At 37.4% G+C, this 18,239-nt stretch overlaps 2 protein-coding genes, 1 non-coding gene and 1 pseudogene across 5 annotated transcripts; 3 read left to right on the forward strand and 1 right to left on the reverse strand.

Annotated features, from left to right (window-relative positions):
• Window positions 1–545: 545 nt before the first annotated feature.
• On the forward strand, window positions 546–4,005 carry LOC121790785 (annotated as a pseudogene).
• A 2,421-nt stretch (window positions 4,006–6,426) lies between these two features.
• On the forward strand, window positions 6,427–6,497 carry TRNAP-CGG. The gene has a single exon. It is a non-coding gene; the product is annotated as a tRNA-Pro (tRNA).
• A 5,707-nt stretch (window positions 6,498–12,204) lies between these two features.
• LOC121790787 (serpin-ZX-like) lies at window positions 12,205–13,470 on the forward strand. The gene is made up of 2 exons (XM_042188906.1): window positions 12,205–12,611; window positions 12,937–13,470. The coding sequence occupies exons 1-2, from the start codon at window positions 12,363–12,365 to the stop codon at window positions 13,468–13,470; spliced, it is 783 nt and encodes a 260-aa protein (XP_042044840.1). The 5' UTR covers window positions 12,205–12,362.
• A 1,050-nt stretch (window positions 13,471–14,520) lies between these two features.
• On the reverse strand, window positions 14,521–17,676 carry LOC121790784 (dual-specificity RNA methyltransferase RlmN-like). 3 transcript variants are annotated; one of them, XM_042188905.1, is made up of 8 exons: window positions 17,328–17,676; window positions 16,680–16,790; window positions 16,439–16,573; window positions 15,836–15,940; window positions 15,461–15,630; window positions 15,245–15,344; window positions 14,931–15,157; window positions 14,521–14,709 (listed from the first exon to the last, which is right to left on the reverse strand). In XM_042188905.1, exons 1-7 carry the CDS (start codon window positions 17,586–17,588, stop codon window positions 14,939–14,941), a joined length of 1,101 nt encoding a protein of 366 aa, XP_042044839.1. In that variant the 5' UTR covers window positions 17,589–17,676; the 3' UTR covers window positions 14,521–14,709; window positions 14,931–14,938. The 3 variants fall into 3 exon arrangements, with proteins under 3 accessions (XP_042044839.1, XP_042044838.1, XP_042044837.1); XM_042188904.1 differs by having other exon boundaries at window positions 14,521–14,717; XM_042188903.1 differs by having other exon boundaries at window positions 14,521–14,751.
• Between the last annotated feature and the right edge of the window lie 563 nt (window positions 17,677–18,239).

Below are 18,239 nucleotides of genomic sequence, written 5' to 3' on the forward strand. Positions count from 1 at the left end.
TCACATTTGATTATCAGATCTCCAATTCACCATAGCAATCGCCGTATTGAGGTGATATTTCTTGTACATTTGATGATTAATTATTGATTTCAGCTGCAATTTGAACCCAATTTGCAGGAATTCCTATTTCTCTTGCGAAATTAGGGTTAGGGTTTCCGCTTCTGCGGCTCCTCCAGTCCTAATTTGTTGGCTTCGATTGAGTTTTGGTAATTGGCTTGCAATTAAAATTGAATTTGATCCGTGTTAAATTCTGGAACTTGATGGGTGTTGTTAGCTTTTAATTTTATTTGATCATTGAAACTAGCTGATAATAAATTGTTTGTTTTTACGAATGTAGTTTTCCCCATTTCCTCCCCTTTTGTAGATGATAAAAAAAGTCCAGTTGATTGATCTTTGAAGGCCATTCCTTCTGGAAATTTGATAATGGTTTTTGGTATAGAACTGCTTTGCTTTATATAAATTGAAGTGAGTTACTTGAGATTATGCAATTAATATATTGTTTAATGCTCTGTAACCTTTTTATGCAGTTAATTTAAAATAATGGGGCACCTAAGCAAAAATGGACCCCAGATGAAGAAGCAGCTCTTAAAGCTGGAGTTGTTAAGCACGGGCCAGGGAAATGGCGTACCATTCTGAAGGACCCACAATTCAGTGGAGTTCTGTATCTGCGATCCAATGTTGATCTGAAGGTAGAATTTTGTTTTCCCCTATGCTTTTGTTATTATAATTCTGTTTACATCATTTCCGGGTTTTGGATATTTAGATGTTTCTGATTCATGGTTAGTATTGGTTAGGACAAGTGGAGGAACATGAGTGTCATGGCAAACGGATGGGGCTCGCGGGAGAGGTCCAGGTAGCTCTAAAAAGGATGCATCCTACCCCCAAGCATGGAGAGAGCTCTATGTTGTCCACTTATAGTCAGAGCGACGACGAACTAGTAGATGCGAGGTCTCTTGATCCTTCTGGCGGTTCTTCACCAAATGATGGACCAATGAGATCTATCATGAGGTTATTCATTTCATGTTACAAGTTTTTATTTTTCAGTTATATTTACCTACTGAAACTGGCAAGGTGGAGTCACAACTGTACATTAATTATCTAGTTGTTCATTCTTTCGTCCATTTTTTTATGTTTGCTTTACTTTTTGATAAAACTGTGTATATAGACGAGTTGGATTAACTCTTATTTACTTTGAATTAGTTACACATGAAAATCTTTTTTTGGCTTACATCTGCATATGGAATACCAAAAGATTTTGTCACCTGTACTTACATACTATTAGATAGCTGTTCTACACACACGATGCCTGTGATTTGGACATCCATACATGCTCTGCGTGTTTCTAATAACTTTATAGTAGCTCTGTTCTAAAAAGCCAGGGATTGACTGACAGTGGATGTTTATGTTTTCTGTCACTGAAGGCTGGACAACCTCATAATGGAGGCCATAAGCAACTTGAGGGAACCTGGTGGCTCTAACAAGACATCAATAGCTACATATATAGAGGTGATATATATTTTTTTACTATGTATTGGTTCATTTATGTGTTGGTTGATGCAAACTTGCAGCTTGTTGTATGTGTTTTTTGCAATTGACCTATATGTTGGGAATAACACTCACACAATCACGAAAAAACAATGAAGAACACAAGAGAATTACTTAACTAGTTCATTACGATATGTAACTATGTCTGGGTGATGCCAATCATGAGGTTTTCACTATAGTTTTTCAAATGCAACACACAAAAGGGAAAAAGCTATTATATATTATAGCAACCAAGCTCTAATCCTAAACCCATTAAGATTCCATCTAGGCTAGAAACATGGGCCCAAACAATTTGGCACTGCGATCAGGCTCTAGTGTAGTAGTGTTTAGTGCATTCAAGCTCCACACACACCAAAACTATTGGGGCATTGACCCAAAGTGCATTCTATGATACAAGAGGGTAGCCATGTGTTCATCACAACATTCTTGTCATCTCCTCCTAGACTTAATTTTTGTGAAAAATCATTTTTCTCAACATATATGTAATTGTTGGAGATAAATATCAAGTGAATTTCCTTCAAATATATTCTGTGTTCTTTACTGCTTGGATGAAATTATCAGGGTGGATATGTTTCAAGTTTCAACTTAAGTCATTTTGTACTTTACTTCCTAGTTGGTTGATATCACGTTTGTTTATGATAAGTGACTGTAGATTTCCTCATGTGGCTCGGAGACAATCTATATATTTTATTTCATGAATCATAAGTGCGATTATGTGCACATTGTGTCTCTTACACAGTTAGTGGATTCGCTGTTTCCTTTTTGAGAAACTGAAACAAGTTCATTATGTTTGTTGATACTCCAGGACAGTGGTAGGGTCTTTCAGAAAATTCTTCAATTTTCTCATTGTTTCATGCTTCTTGCTGTCGCTATGGGAATGTCTGGATGTGATTGTTATAGTAGAAGATATTGGTGGGATAATATGTGTTTGAATGGATTCTGATCTGTGAGGAATAGATTTAATAAATGTTAATAATCATAGCTGTGTTTATGCTTCAAGGGATAAATTATTTGATAGAACTGACTAACACTGCCACTATATTTTTTGAATTCTTATTTTAATCTAACACAGCAATTCTTGTGTCCTGGAGCTGCTACTTTTTGTTTTCAGAAACAATAAATAGATGTATCATTGCTCTCTAGTTTCATTGTCGAATTACAATTAAAAATTTCAGCATATTAAGTTTACTAACTATCTAGTACTACTTTTTATGATTTGGAACACTAAATAAGTAAATTTGTTTGTGGACTTTCATGCATTTTTTTTCACCTAATACACCTTGGCTGTATTTGTATTTGTACTGTCTTCTGATTGTGGACTTGATTGAAAAGTACAGTTACTGTGTTTATATTTGCCATCTTCATCTAATCTCAGTACTAGTTTCTTTTTCTCTAGGATCAATACTGGGCTCCTCCAAACTTTAAGAGAATATTGTCTGCAAAGTTGAAGCATATGGCTGCAACTGGGAAACTTATTAAGGTCATTGTCTCTTAATTTCTCCTAATTATTTGCTCTCCCCCTTCTAATTCTGAGCATGACACACAAATCAACTCCTTGAAATCTATATTTAGCTGCAACACTATAAATTGGCTGAGACTTAGAGGTCGTTTCCTGTTTTGCAGTTGAAACGCAAGTATAAATAGCCGGAGCCTCCGCATTATCTGAACGAAGATGGAATTCATCTGTTTCTGCGGAAGGAAGGCTCAAGATTTCTCCAAGAATTGTCCATGATGACATTGATCATATCACAAAATCTCAGATTGATGATGTTGAGTTAGCTAATTTGAGGAGTATGACTCCACAAGAAGCCGCTGTAGCTGCTGCTCAAGCAGTCGCTGAAGCAGAAGCTGCAATGGCTGAAGCTGTAGAGGCTGCTCGTGAGGCTGAAGCTGCAGAAGCTGATGCAGAAGCAGCCCAGGCTTTTGCAGATGCGGCAATGAAGACACTGAAAGGAAGAAACACCCCCAACCTGGTGAGAGATATCAAGGCATTCTTGTTTACTTCCACAATATATAATTGCATATTTTTCCTGGAAAATCTGAAATCTGTGCAAAATATTGCTTTAAAAATCTGAAGGACGTGGCATAGCATACCCATTGAATCATTGAATGGTAGACTTAAGTAACCAACCTCTGTTTGTGGTCACCAACACTAATCCCATTCTCAGACGACGAATAAGAGTTATCCTGTTTTGTAACTTTTGATGTACATATATGCTACTGCATTATGAACCCTAGTCTGGTAATTGGGGTGACCATTTTGCATGTATTTTCACTAGATTGCTAGTTTTGTCCCACTTTGTCCTTATTTTCTTCTCACATGATTTATTTTTTTGTTTTGACAGAATGTACAGATGATTCATGCGTGATGGGGTTCGATCTGATCACTAAAGATTCTCTCGAACGAAACCTGGTTAATTGTCTTCCATGCACTTGATCTATCATGTAAATATGGCAACCAATATTTAGCCTATAACATGAGGGAGGGGGAGGTATTCCTCCAGGTGAGCCCGGCGCTCATTGTCTTCTGTCGTCGTCGACATTTTGGGGGTTAGCTGTATGTTGATTCATTTCTATCCTAGGAGAGACGATTGCTGGGAAAAAAAAACAGAAAAGAAAAGGAGAAAGACCTTGCGGGTGATAAAAACTGAGATCACAGTGTTTGGTATCCATTGGTTTGTGTTAGTTTAAAATGGATGGCAAATGTCTTTTTTTGTTGTTGTATGAAATAATAATATTATTATTATTTATAATAATGCCTATCATGAATCCATGATTGAGTGAATAATGACCAAAACATATCAACAAAACAACGTTGTGTTAATATTTTTTTTTATTGATATTACTGTATTTTGTTATCTCATACATTAATCTTGATATTAAATAGTCCTAAATTTTAATGTAGTTTGTAGAAAAGAATTTACAATTGAATAGAGTGAACTACGCAAAATGGTTCTTGAATTATGCGCTTTGCACGTAAATGGTACCTAAACTTTAAAAAATATCGTGGGAGTCTCTAAACTAAGATGTAATCACATTATGGTATATTTTTTTTACTATTCATCACAATTTTTACATTTAGGTAGTGGATTCGATATTTTTGGACATTCATATCTAAGTAGTGGATTCGATATTTTCTCTCTCTCTCTCTAATACATAATATGATATTTCTTATAGTTTGACTACCTAAAATGATATTATTCACTTCATTTTTTCAATCAGTTTATATCAGACCTTCTTTCTCTCTTTCTCTAAAACTTTTAGGAAGTAAAAAATTAAATAAAAATAGTATGAAATTCTTAATATATTAATTATAAAAATTAAAATTATAAATTTAATTATTAAAATAATTTGTAGCAAAATTTAATTTTGATTGTGATTTGATTATTTTTTTAATATTAAAATTAATTTTTTTAATTAAAACTAAATTTTTAAATAATCCTAATTTTTATTATTTAATATTAAAAAATAATTGAATCAGAATCAAAATTAAATTTAGCTACAAGTTATTTTGATAATTAAATTTACAATTTTAAATTTTATTCCATATTTAAGAATTTCATTGTAGTATTTTTATTTTTTACTTTCTAAAAGTGTTAGAGAAAGAAGATCTGACATAAGTTGATTGAAAAAGTGAAGTGAATAATACTATCATTTACGTACTCAAACTATAAGAAAATATCATATTCAGTAATAAAGAGAGATACAGAAAATATCATATCTAGTATCTAGATATGAAAGTCCATAAATGCCCTTTATGCTTTGGGAGCATTTTTGGTGCAAAATTATGATGAATAGTGAAAAAATATAAAAAAATGTGATTACACCTTAGTTCAGGGACTACCCACGATATTTTTAAAGTTTAAGTACCATTTGCATGCAAAACACATAGTTTAAGAACCATTTACGTAGTTCACTCTTGATTATATTCCTATCACATGTTAACTAAAAATGATTTAAATGATAATTTTGCTTTTTAAAAACAATAATTTCTGCATATTTTACACTGGCCTTTGGATTATAATGGTAATATGAGCTGGAAAACATGCATTCATATTTGAAAAATAATTATTTTTTTGTGAACTTGGCCAAAAGGTGAGATTACACAATTGACTTTATTCAAACAGTGTTCACCATGCTCATTCTCTCAGAAACCTCAGTGAATTGAGATTAAGAGTTTTGTTCTTCAAATGAGTCCAAAATGGCTGCTTATGGAGCTCTAGTGTCTCTAATGAATATTATAGATCAACTTCAAACTCATCCACACCCTCCTCCTCTTTCCATCGATCAGCAACGCCTTGAATCTCTCAAGCATGTAATCACTTCCCTGCAAGAATTTCTAGAAGGCTATGCTCCCTACACTGAAGAAGAAGAAGAAGAAGATGTTTGGGAGAGTCGAATTGCTGAAGCGGCTTACCATGCTGAAGATGTGATCGAGTCGATCAAATTCATGTTCGATCTAGAATGATGTGCAAAACATCACCTCCGTCCAATTTTATAAAGGTCTCCGTCCAATTCATGTCCAATTTTATAAAGGTCTTTTTGTGGAATTTACAGACACTATTTTTATGTAATGTCAGTGAGGGATTACGTTTGCAAGATTTGGAAGATGCCTCAACTTAGGCATGGCATAGCCGAAGAAGGGGTGGATAATGGTGCATATTGTCTCTCAGTGACGAAGAGGATATGGTGTTGGAAAACCTACATACACTCTTTGTGTGAAGAATCTCAAATTTGGTGAGGGTGTGCTTAAAAGAATCCCCAATATCAGAAGGTTGAAGCTATACTATGCAAGATAAATAGATAGCTAAAATAAATAGCACCTGTTTGTGAACATCGTATCCATTCAAATACATAACTATAGCTAAAAAAATAGCACCTGGGCATTTGGTCTAGTGGTATGATTCTCGCTTCGGGTGCGAGAGGTCCGAGTTCGATTCTCGGAATGCCCCTTTGAGTTTTTAATTTATTTTAAATTTTTATTTTTTTTCCCGATTTGTCGATATCTTATTGACGTCGATTTTCATTTAATTTTAACCAAGGAAAAATTATATCGTGAGTTTCACTTAAAAGTTTGTTTCAATAATTAAGTTTTTTTCATAAATCCTTCTACTAATATATTTTACTTCAAGAAATCATTTTTTAAGTGATTTATTTAGCACCGTTTAACATTTTCGAGTCTAGTCGAAAATTAATGCTACCGTCTAATTCTTATTGGAATAATCAGCTACCCAATATATGTACACCGGTATACATATACATCATTTTAATCTTGAAATCAAAAAGCTTATTGCGTGCCTTTAATTTGAGTGATGGAACTAATTTTTAAAAATTCATTACAGTTTTAAATAATACACTCTTGAATTAAACATATAACTAACGTCTATATGAGTGATAAGACATGAATTGATCAATAATATAATGATATAACTTAATCAGATAGTATTAATTTGGCCTGATTAGATCCATTATGATAATTTGGCCTGCAGCTAAACACTAAAACTAATAATTATTTTATCACTTCACATCAAAGTTGCGTTGATTCTTTACTCTCCTCCAATCTATAATACAAAATCTCCAAAAATTACTCATAAAATTGTTATTGGTTATATTTGTACTCTATTTTTGTATGATTATATAAAAAATGATCCTCTAGTTTTTCCGATATTAGTCCTATTTAGCAATTCTTCAATTTCTCCCACGCCACAATTAATCAGTTCAAATATAAAACTATTTTTTTAGTATTGAACTATTTAAAATTATAAATAAATTCGGATTAAAATTACACATCGGTTCCAGTTCGGAATCGGAATCGACCGGTTAAACCAGAACTGATCGGTTTCAATTCCGGTTCTAGGATTTATGAAAATTTAAAACCGGCTAACCGGTCCGGTTAGAACTGGAACCGGCGGAATAAGCAGGCCTATTCTACATGATTTTTTTCAATAGCCTGAAGCCATTATGTATTATCAAACATATCAGACCATCCACATCCATGTCTCAATATCGTCTCTTAACCGTCTTATCCCTTAACTGTTCATGGGCTCCACTGCACTTTTTACCCCATCTCTTAACTAAGAGACAATACATGCATCCCTCAATCTCTTAATCATCTCATCCCTTAACTATTCATTTAATTTCATTTTTTATTTTTATTTCCCACAAATTCAATTAATATTTCATTGAAATATTAAATTAATACTAATAATACATAAAATCATTAAATCATTAAAATCATGAAAATTACAACATCCGAAAATACGAAAAATACATAATTGAAATCCTAATATTACAATTTATTGAAATCCGCATAATCATGGAAAGTGATGCGGTCATCGTCTAACGGTTGCCAAATTTTGCCCAAATGTGCTCTATTAGATCCTCTTGGAGTTGGGCGTGGACCATAGAATCACGTGTCCTTTCCCAAACACACAGCTGCTCTTGCAAAGAAGGATGCACTCCACTGCGAGGCGGACTACTTGCGGAAGAGTTTCTCGGGGTTTCAGGGTCGAACCAATTTCCCGCCTCAGGTCCTTCGTCGGTGACAATCATGTTGTGCAAGATTATGCACGTATACATGATGTCGACCATATTCTCCATAAACCACGTACGAGCCGGGGATTTGATAATGTGGAATTGAGCTTGTAGAACCCCGAACGCTTATTCCACATCCTTGCGAGCAGCCTCTTGCTTATGCACAAAAAGAGCCTGATTGTCGTCTATCGGCCTGTTGAACGTCTTCACGAAGGTTGGCCACTTCGGATAGATGTCGTCAGCAAGATAGTACCCCTTTTTAAACTGACGGTTGTTAGCGGTGAAGTTGATGGCCGACGCTTTACCATTCAGAACTTCGGTGAAGAGGTCGGATTGGTTGAGCACGTTGATGTCGTTGTTCGATCCGAGGTACCCCGAAAACATGCATGTCAAATCCATAGTCGGTAGTCGGCAACGGCCTCGAGTATAACGGTGGGGTGGGTGCCTTTGTGGCCGCTCGTGTATGATCCCCTCCACGCCACATGGCAATTCTTCCATTGCCAATGCATGCAATCGACGCTGCCAAGCATCCCGGAGAATCGGTGCGCTTGTTCGTGAAGTCGGAGCAGAAACTGACAATCTGCAGTGCTTGGCTTCCGGAGGAATTCGTCGGTGAAGGCTGCCCGGACGCCTTTGCAGAAGTTCACCAAACACAATCTCCCAGTGCTTTCCCCAATGTGCAGGTACTCGTCGAACAAATCCGCAGTTTGTCCAGTAGCAAGCTGACGGATTGCTGTAGTACATTTCCGGAGCGTCGTGAGACTGGGACAGCTAGTAGCGTCGAACCCTTCTTGGAAGTACTCTTCTCGGGCCGCCAATGTATTTGCGATATGCATAAATAGCTCCCGCCCCATGCGGAAAACGGCGACGGAAGTAGGTATCTCCTCATACCGGGTTCTCACAAAAGTAATCTCGTACCAACCTTGCGGCGGCTTCTCCCCGGTCACGATGGATATATTTCCGTGGTCGCTTTTGACACACCGTGGCTTCCTCCTCCTCACTACGTCGATCTGCTTCTAGCGATTCTTCCATCATTCGACACATTTGCTCAAATGGATCCATGAATGGATTAAATTTAGGAGAAGAATTGGAGAGGAAAAATGGATGATATAACAGTGATGAGAAGAAAAAAAGATGAGAGATTGTGTGTTTGTGTGTAAAATGAGAGAGGTTAATAGGAGTATTTATAGAATAAAAAAATAAAATATTACCGTTTAAAAATTTAAATTTTTTTTTCAGAAAATTGATTTTTTTAAAAAAATATTTATTGCGTCAGCTGACGAAGTCCACTCGCGTGCCGGTGAATGGGCGTCACGCCGCGCGCCAGCACTCGCCACGTGGCGAGACAGCCCGCCATCCCCCCTCCCCCGAGCTACGGGATGAGACGGAGCATCCACATCGGCGTCTCGATGCGGTCTTGTCTCGCCAGGACGAGATCGAGCCCGCATCGAGACGCCGATGCGGATGCTCTCATCTTCCATAGCTTGGGTCATGTTTGGGTGTGAGAGGTCCCGAGTTCGATTCTCAGAATGCCCCACTTTTGGAAAAATATATAATTATGTGTATAGTACTTATTTTTTAAACTCTATCATGTTTAATATATTTCACTACTATCTATTTGCTCAACTATTTAAAAGGGAGTACTTTTATTTTTTTAGGAATAACTTACGTAACTGCCATCAATCAAGAGTCCTTTTTGTTTTACTTGATCATTTCCAAGGTTTAATATTCATAATTTCATAAGTATGCTTTCAAGTTTGTTCACAATTGGCATAAAACATAAGAGCATCCACGTCCGTGCTCTTGCCAATGAGCACGGATGTGGGCCAAGCCCTACTTTTTCTGCCTGCTCTTAGATAAGAGCACAACACCCACATCCGACTCTTCCGCAAGGACGAGCACAAGGGTCCCACCATTCCATTATTCAATTTAAATAAAAACATTTCCACAAAATTAAAATATATTAAAAATACCCGGAATAATATTACAAATTACAAAAAAATTAAAAATTACATAATTAAATTTATAAAAAATAAAAATTGCATAATTAAAATACTAAAAAAAAAATTACATACTTAAAATCCTAAAAAATAAAACTTACATAATTAAACTCCTAAAAAATAAAAATTATGTAATTCAAGCGTAAAAATGCCCCTGGGAAAGAGTAGTCATCATCCGGCAATACCCTCAATGTTCTTTGGTGACCCCGTATCATCGCCACATGCGATCGAAGTTGCTCGGGGGTCATATTTGACCTATCGGCCAAATTGAGTTGGGCCAAAACCCCCCACAACGAGTTGGTGGGGGGTTGAGGTGGCACATAGGGAGCGGGAGCGGGAGCGGGAGCCGGTTCGGGAGCGGGGGGCGGATGGAGTCGCGGCGCGACGGCGGTTGGCCGCCGCATTCTTCCTTCCTTGCGGTCGGCGTTAGGAACAGCTCGGGCCGGCGTCGGGGGCTACCCAAGTTAGCTCCGGCAAGTTGGCTAGCCACGTCTTCGGAGCCGGCGTCGGATAGGGATACCGACCTTGACCGTTTGGAGGAGCCGCTAAAGGAGGATGTTACGCCTCCCCTATACTTCGGATGCGACCGCGTCTCCTGCCAAATGTTGAGCTACTTGAACGGCTTGTAGTTCACGGATTAGTAGGTCGACAAGGCGGAACTGATGATGTCGACCTCGCTCTGGCCGCTCCCCGTCGACCGCTCTTTCTAGAGGTAATGCCCGTGGAACTTTTGGATTTCTTTGTTGGCTCTGTATATGGCGTTGCGCACCATACTCTTGTTGCGCTCGATTGTTCCAGCCGGCCGGTTTTCATTATACCGGCGACAGATGCGCCACCAATAATGATCGCCAGATTGGTTCGTGACAATCTCCGGATCTTCGGAGATTGACAAGAACACTTTGAACAATTTCTCCATCTCCGCCGGAGTGTACGGTGTGCGGACACCGCGAGTAGGAGGAGTCGGAGTTTGGGAGGGGCTGCTCGACCTTGCTCTAGGCTCGGGTGTCCACCCGTATTGCCCTTCGGGGGCATCTTGGTTGTCGATTGGGTAAGGCTGGTAGCCACCCGGAACTTCCGAACCTTGGGTTTGAGGAGGGGCCGAATATTCCGTTTCCGGACTAGGAAATGGTTGTGAACCGAACCAATCGGGGTTCCAACCGTGGGAGCCGGGGGGTGATCGCCGTGGCCGGACATTGTTTTGTTGTAAGAGTAAGAGTGAAAGAGAGATTGAGAATTGAGAATGGAAATGAGAGAATTTAGATGAGAATTGTGTAGTGTGGTGTGAATTTTTGGTGTGGAAGTGGGGGTATTTATAGATTAAAATGTGTATTTTTGGGGAAAAAAATTGAAAAATAAATTAAAAGTTGGTAGAAAATGGATATAATTTTTTGGTATGTGGGAAAATACTTTTTTTTTTATTTTTAATCAGATTTTTTAATTAAAATCTAATTTTTTTTAAAAAATAAATAAATTGCCAACGGCTATGCCGTTGGCCAATAGGAAACTGCCACATTGCCTGCTCGCTGGCACGGATGTGCTCGATGCATCGAGCAGTGCCGTGCCTGCGGCAAGAGCGCAAAGGCGGACAGCTCATCCGCGCCGCTGGCACGGACGGACGGACGAGCTTGTGCTCGCCGATGTGGATGCCCTAAGAGCAAACCGATGTAGAAGTCTCACTTTTTCAGAATTTTCCTTGAACCACTGAATGTCATGAATTTTTAAGGACTGTTTAATTTTTCCCATGAAACATGGGAAGATGATTAAGATTGAAAAAGTTTATGATATTTGGTGCTATGTTTAAAGTTCATGGAAAATCTTTAAAAAAATCATGATTTTGCAGTAGTTTTCCGTAAAGATAAAGGAAAGAAAAATACCGTTTGGTGATATTAAAAATTAAAATAGCATCACGAATTATTTTCAAATAACGCAATAGAAGTAAATTAAATTTCAAATATCGGTCATGAATATTCAACCAAGATTTTGAACTTTGAAGTCAATATGGTAAATTATCAATAGAGTGATGCCCAAGTCACGAAGCCCTACCTTTGTCTCTCACCTATAAATAAATTCCTTTAACCCTTGTGATAATAATAATGTTCATAATATAATCAATATGTCTCTTAAAACTCCCTTGCGGCGGCTGTCGACAATCTCTCTCAACAAGCAACTAGTGAAGAAAGCGACAGACAGCTTCCTTTCCCTTGCGAAGCACGTGATCGCCGCCGACAACCAAGCCAAAAACGTCGTCGTCTCGCCCCTCTCCATCCACTTTGCGCTGTCCCTATGCGCCGCAGCGGCTCCGCGCGCTCGCAGATTCTCATTTATCTCAAATCAGAGAGCGCGGAACACCTTAGTTCCTTCTACTCGCAGATTGCGACCATGATTTTCGACGAGGGCTGTGCCGGTGGGCCCATCTTGTCAACCAAAAACGGACTCTGGTTCGATCAGAGCCTCACTCTCAAGCCGGCTTTTCGAGATATTGTCCAGAATTCTTACGAGGCAGTTGCCCAACGTGTTGATTTTCAGCATCAGGTATTCAAGTTTATTCTCAATTTAGTACTATGTTGTTTTATGAGTTAACGAGGAGAGATGTTGTTTCCATTTTTAGAAACGTTTCATTTTAATGCTACTTTTTTATCATCCGATATGATATATATAGGACAAAAAATTGTGAGATGCAAGATGTTATAAACTAAAATAGTACTACCTCTGTCTTTGAAATAGAAACTTTTGAAATCACACGTGTTTAGAAACTTTTGAAATCACACGTGTTTTAATGCATAACATAATTGCTCGCAAAAGCTATTGTTTTTTTATAGTGTTATGCTAAAAATTGTGTATCTAAATACTTTAAAAGGGAGAAAAGGCTAGGAAAGAAGTGAACTCGTGGTGTGAGAAGACAACAAATGGCCTCATCAATGAAATACTCCCACGAAATTCAGTCTCCGACTTGACAAGACTCGTCTTCGCAAATGCAGTCTATTTCAAAGGGACATGGGGCAACAAATTCGACGCAAATCTAACAAGAGATGCCGATTTCCACCTCTTAAACGGAAGCTCTATTCGCGCGCCCTTCATGACCAACTGGGATAAGCAATACGTTGGGTTCTTCGATGGCTTCAAAGTTCTAAAGCTGCCTTACCGCCATGGCAGCGGCGACACGCGCAGATTCTCCATGTGCATCTATCTCCCGGATGCCAGAGACGGGCTGCCATCTCTGGTGGAGAGAGTCTGCTCTGAGCCCGGGTTTGTGGAGCGCCATCTCCCTGACGACGAGGAGATGGATCTTGCGGAATTTTGCATGCCTAAGTTTGAGATGGGCTTCGAGTTTGAGGTGTCTATGGTTTTGCAGGAGCTTGGAGTGGTGGGTATTTTTGAGGGGGTGGATTGAGTGAGATGGTGGAGGAAGAGGAAGAGGAAGAGGAAGAGGAAGAGGATATCTTGGTTGACAAGATACTGCACAAGGCGTTTGTGAAGGTGAATGAGGAGGGCACCGAGGCCGCGGCTGTGACAGTGTTGCACATGTACCAGTCCTGTAAGCGGCCTCAGCCACGACCGAGGTTTGTGGCCAACCATCCTTTCATCTTCACTATTAGAGAGGATATGAGTGGGGTAGTTCTATTCGTCGGCCAGCTGCTCAATCCGCATGCTCGTTAATATTTAGTGGAATGTGAGTCTCATTTTTATATACTCCTATGTACTTTTATGCGGCAGAAAGGTTTTGACTGCCGAATGGAGTATATCTTTCTATCGTCATCCGTCCAACAAAATTAGAAAGTTAGTCTCATTTTATTTTTCATTTTTTCTTGTTATTCTCTTTTGTTATCGTACTTTACCAACTCTATTTATTGACATTATGTCATATTTTACCAATTTCGTATTAAAACTTGTATCGTCCATCATTAAGTCTATTTTTGGTGGACTGAAATGGTATATAATATGAGGCATTTGAAGTGTTGGGATAGACATTATAAACATACATTTTAGTCTGTTTTACTTTATTCTCTATTCATTATATGTCCACTTCTTTAATTTTAATGTAAATAAAAAAAATTGGTCAAAATATATATTCAGTAATTGTAATACGAAAAATATAGTGAAGTAAATATCTTGGAGGTGCAATTTATTTTAAATAAGTTACGAAAAAAACATGATTTTCGCAATTTATATTATGTTGGTGCAAGTTAAATGGTATACATATGTACATTCCATGTTTTGCTAAAGTAAATAACAAAGAAGTATTTAACATAGCAAGTGGAGTATATTTCTAAGTTCCAACCCTTGGTTATCTCTTAAACTTTTACTAGCTCAAACATCAACTATTTATTTACTTGATGTAAACAGATCTCTCTTTCAAAAAATTAATCGTCTTGTCGTTTACATTATATCCAATGAAGATTAAACAAGAAGATACTAGTATGATTTAAATAAGATTATTGCGGCAAATAAAATGAAATGGCTTGATTATGATATGACCTATAACTAGGAGAACAATGGGATAGTAAGAAAGCTTTTGATACATTGCCTACTGATAATCGACCTATCGATCATGGAATGATTTCGACCTAGTTAACTCTTGATAGGCTATGCCTACTCCACAGCTCGAAAGCACCCAGATCGCGTATTTGTCCTGTGTCACTAGTCAAGTAATCCATATCAACATCAGGCAGTCCTATAGGAAAAACGAGCAAATGTGAATGCGATCAAAACTGATGTCTAGATATGTATTATCACGTAAACTGATGCAAGTTAAAGTTCGAATCATGAAGTTTATGAACGCCAACAGAAATAGTTTCTGAATCTAATGATGCTTCATCAGTGTGTATGAAAGAAGAACTCAAATGATCTGACCTGGAAAATCAAATACGGAGATCTTCAATGTCTGTTAAGATATCTGGCTTTTTTATTACAAGCTGGCCGCATGCTCCACTTATGTCTTGGCCCATTTGCTTACGAATTGTTGTACGGATGTTGTAAGTGCCTCTAAGTATTTTTTGAAATTTGACGACTTTATGATCATCACTGGTACTATAACAGCTTAAAGAACCGATCGGATTAAAAGGTATCAAGTTTACAACCTGCGTGAAATCAGGGACTGGCATTAGAGTTGTGGATGAGACCTCTAAAAATTGGCAGATATTGCAACTTAGCACTTTGAAGGTTACCGATTGCAATGTCTGAAGCAGTTTGCCAAGCTGGTGAGCGTGCTGCTCCTCATCATTGACAGCGTCGAGCATTATGTACTCGATCAATATCTTTTGCTGACTACAGAAAAACGGAATGAGTTACTCTAATCATCTCTAATAAAAATGAAAAATGAGGTGGTCATGAGATGTTGGAAAATTCAATAACTGGCATGCACGCCAAAGAAAAAATGACACCTGTTAGTCTGATATTCTCGTAGTGCATTCATTAATCTTTCCAGAGGGAAAGCCCTAGCAGCAGGCATAATCTGACAGCGGATCTCTTGAACTGGTGCATGCAGTGAGACTGCTAGATTCAAGTTTGGCATGTCTTTCTGCAGCTTGTTAATACCATGTATTATGCCAACCTATGCACAATTTAGCAATTAATTAAAATCAAGCAAAGATGGTGCCTAACAAATAACCGAGTCAATTTGTCACTTCCCATGCAAATTATGAGAAACTTTGTGGAGCTAACCCAGTGCAAAAATAATCAAGAGATCCGGAAATAGGTAGTACTACAAAATAAGATAAACATGAAAGACATTGATCATGAGGATAAATAGTATGCACCGTTGAGAGAGTAATTTTCTTGGGAGACAGCTGGAAAGGAAAAGCTGTCATGGCTCTGATAGCATCCACTACTGCCGAGTAGTTATTTAGAGGTTCTCCCATTCCCTGCTCACAACAAATAATGATATAAAAATGACATCAGTTCAAACTTGAGCTCACACAACAATCACAGCTATTACAAATGGAATGATCTTCGTTGACTTTTGATGGATAAGCAAGAACATAACTAAAGCAATATACTGAGCTCATTGTTGCAGTTTGCAGAAAGGTAAAGTTAGTCTACATGGTACTTCATACAAACATTTTAGCATAATCTACTCAACTTCAGAGAACTCAAAACGCTGCTTGCTTAACCCAGTAATGGTTTATTAAGAACAAGTACTAATTTTGTGTCCAATTGTTTATACTTGTGATTTTATGTCTTTTCATTTGCTTCTGAATCATTATACTCAATCATTGTATACAATTCTGAGCGTCCTTCAAAATAACACCAGTTACTTCCTCCACACGAAAGTCAGGAGATATCGAGTTACAGTTAGTTACTAGTAAAGCACTAAACAATTCAGTGCGATGCTAACATGTGTTATTTTAAAAGGTTTATACCATAAAGACAACATTGCGTATAGCTGATATGCGAGATGCATGAACTAACTGTTCCAGAATTTCCCCCGACGTCAGATTGCTCTTAAATCCCATGCTTCCTGTTGCGCAAAAATTGCAACCCATCTTGCACCCGACCTACAATAATAATAAATTGATAAACATTATTGCTATATAGAAATGTTCAGCTGCACAAAGAGTAGGAAACTTATAAATTTGTGATTCCATGTTCCACAATAGTTACCTGAGAGGATACACACAAGGTTGACCTAGGACCACCAAGACGAGGTTTCCCATCATATTTACCCAATCGAGTATCATATCTCATTATCACAGCCTCCACAAATTCTCCATTCTAGCAACAACAAAATGGAACCAAATGTCATTCATGCATCTAAACCAACCAATAAAATGTTACCAAAAACCGTCTTGTAATACAGGCTATGTTCTACTAAAAAATTATAACTGAACATATCCCGTTCCAAGGTAGATTCTTCTTATAATTCAGTACTTTCATTCTCAGTTTTTTCAAACAAAACATAGACTGAAAACACCAAAGATTTGTCCCAACAAGGCCTATAACAGCAGCATATACAAACGCAACCACAATTCCATAACACAAATTTCATTCACATAAGAGAATACTAAAGTTCTAGTCTCTTCAGACTAATCAAATTCGTAATTATTAAAGCATTGATGCGTTGCACTGATTCTTACAACCCATGGATTTGACCTCAATTACTTTTCAAAACCAGCAATTTAGACAAACAAGGAAAAGACGCAAGCTTTCCTCATTCTGTGCATCGAAATATACAATCACAAGAGACCACCGACAGATTATAAGCAGAAGAGTTCAGAAAAAAGCAAATTAAACAAAACTGATGGCAGTTACCTGCAATTTGATGAGGAGCTTAGTGGTGACGAGGTCGGAAGAATCTATGGCGGCATGGACAGTAGAAGTGGAGGGTTTGAACTTGGAATCGAGGAGATGGTAAGCCGCGGAGGGCAGAGAAGGGATATCATCCCATCGGCAATCAGGATTTTTCAAGACGTGTTTCCAGATTTGGGGAATGAAGTTAGGGTTTAAACCGGCTACCTCGAAATCGGATTTAATGGCGGCAACGTCGAACACCGATTTCCATTTGAACGCCATCGGCCGGCGCTAGTTCGTTAAATTAGGGTTGCGATCTTTGTTCAGTGTATTTCTTTGAATATGCAAATTTTCAAGTAGTGGCAGAATATTTTTGACGTTAAGAATTGGAAAAAAGATGGATAAAAATCATATTTAAATTTTTTTCTAATTATTTATTTTTGAATTAAAATAGTGGAGTAGTACTAAATATTACTGAATAATGCGGATTAATTTTTCATTTAATTACAAAAAAAGTAGAAAAAGTTTATTCGAAAAATAAAAAATAGAAAAAAATCATGAATACTTTGAAACATATTTCAAACTTAGAAAAGAAAAACGAGAAAATAAAATAACAAACTGCACAGGTATTAGTCACTGAAATTCCAAAAATAAAAGTCGATAATGAGAAAAAATACATAAAGAGTGAAAAATCAATTACTAGAGTCGGGGTTAAATAATTACAAATATAAAATTTTACCCTAATAAACCTCAGCAAAATAGTCTACAATCCAATAAAGTTGGTCAGAACTTAATCCAATATTTTTTTTTTAATTTTGAAAAATACTTAAGTAAAGACATATTGTTTTAAGGGGTGAATTTAGATATTTTCCATTAATTTAAAAAAATTATAAATAAAAAATTTCTAAGAACAGTGTCAGTTTTTCATGGCGA

This window comes from Salvia splendens, unplaced genomic scaffold (genome assembly GCF_004379255.2).
Source record: "Salvia splendens isolate huo1 unplaced genomic scaffold, SspV2 ctg621, whole genome shotgun sequence".
In the NCBI taxonomy this organism is placed as follows: Eukaryota; Viridiplantae; Streptophyta; class Magnoliopsida; order Lamiales; family Lamiaceae; genus Salvia; species Salvia splendens.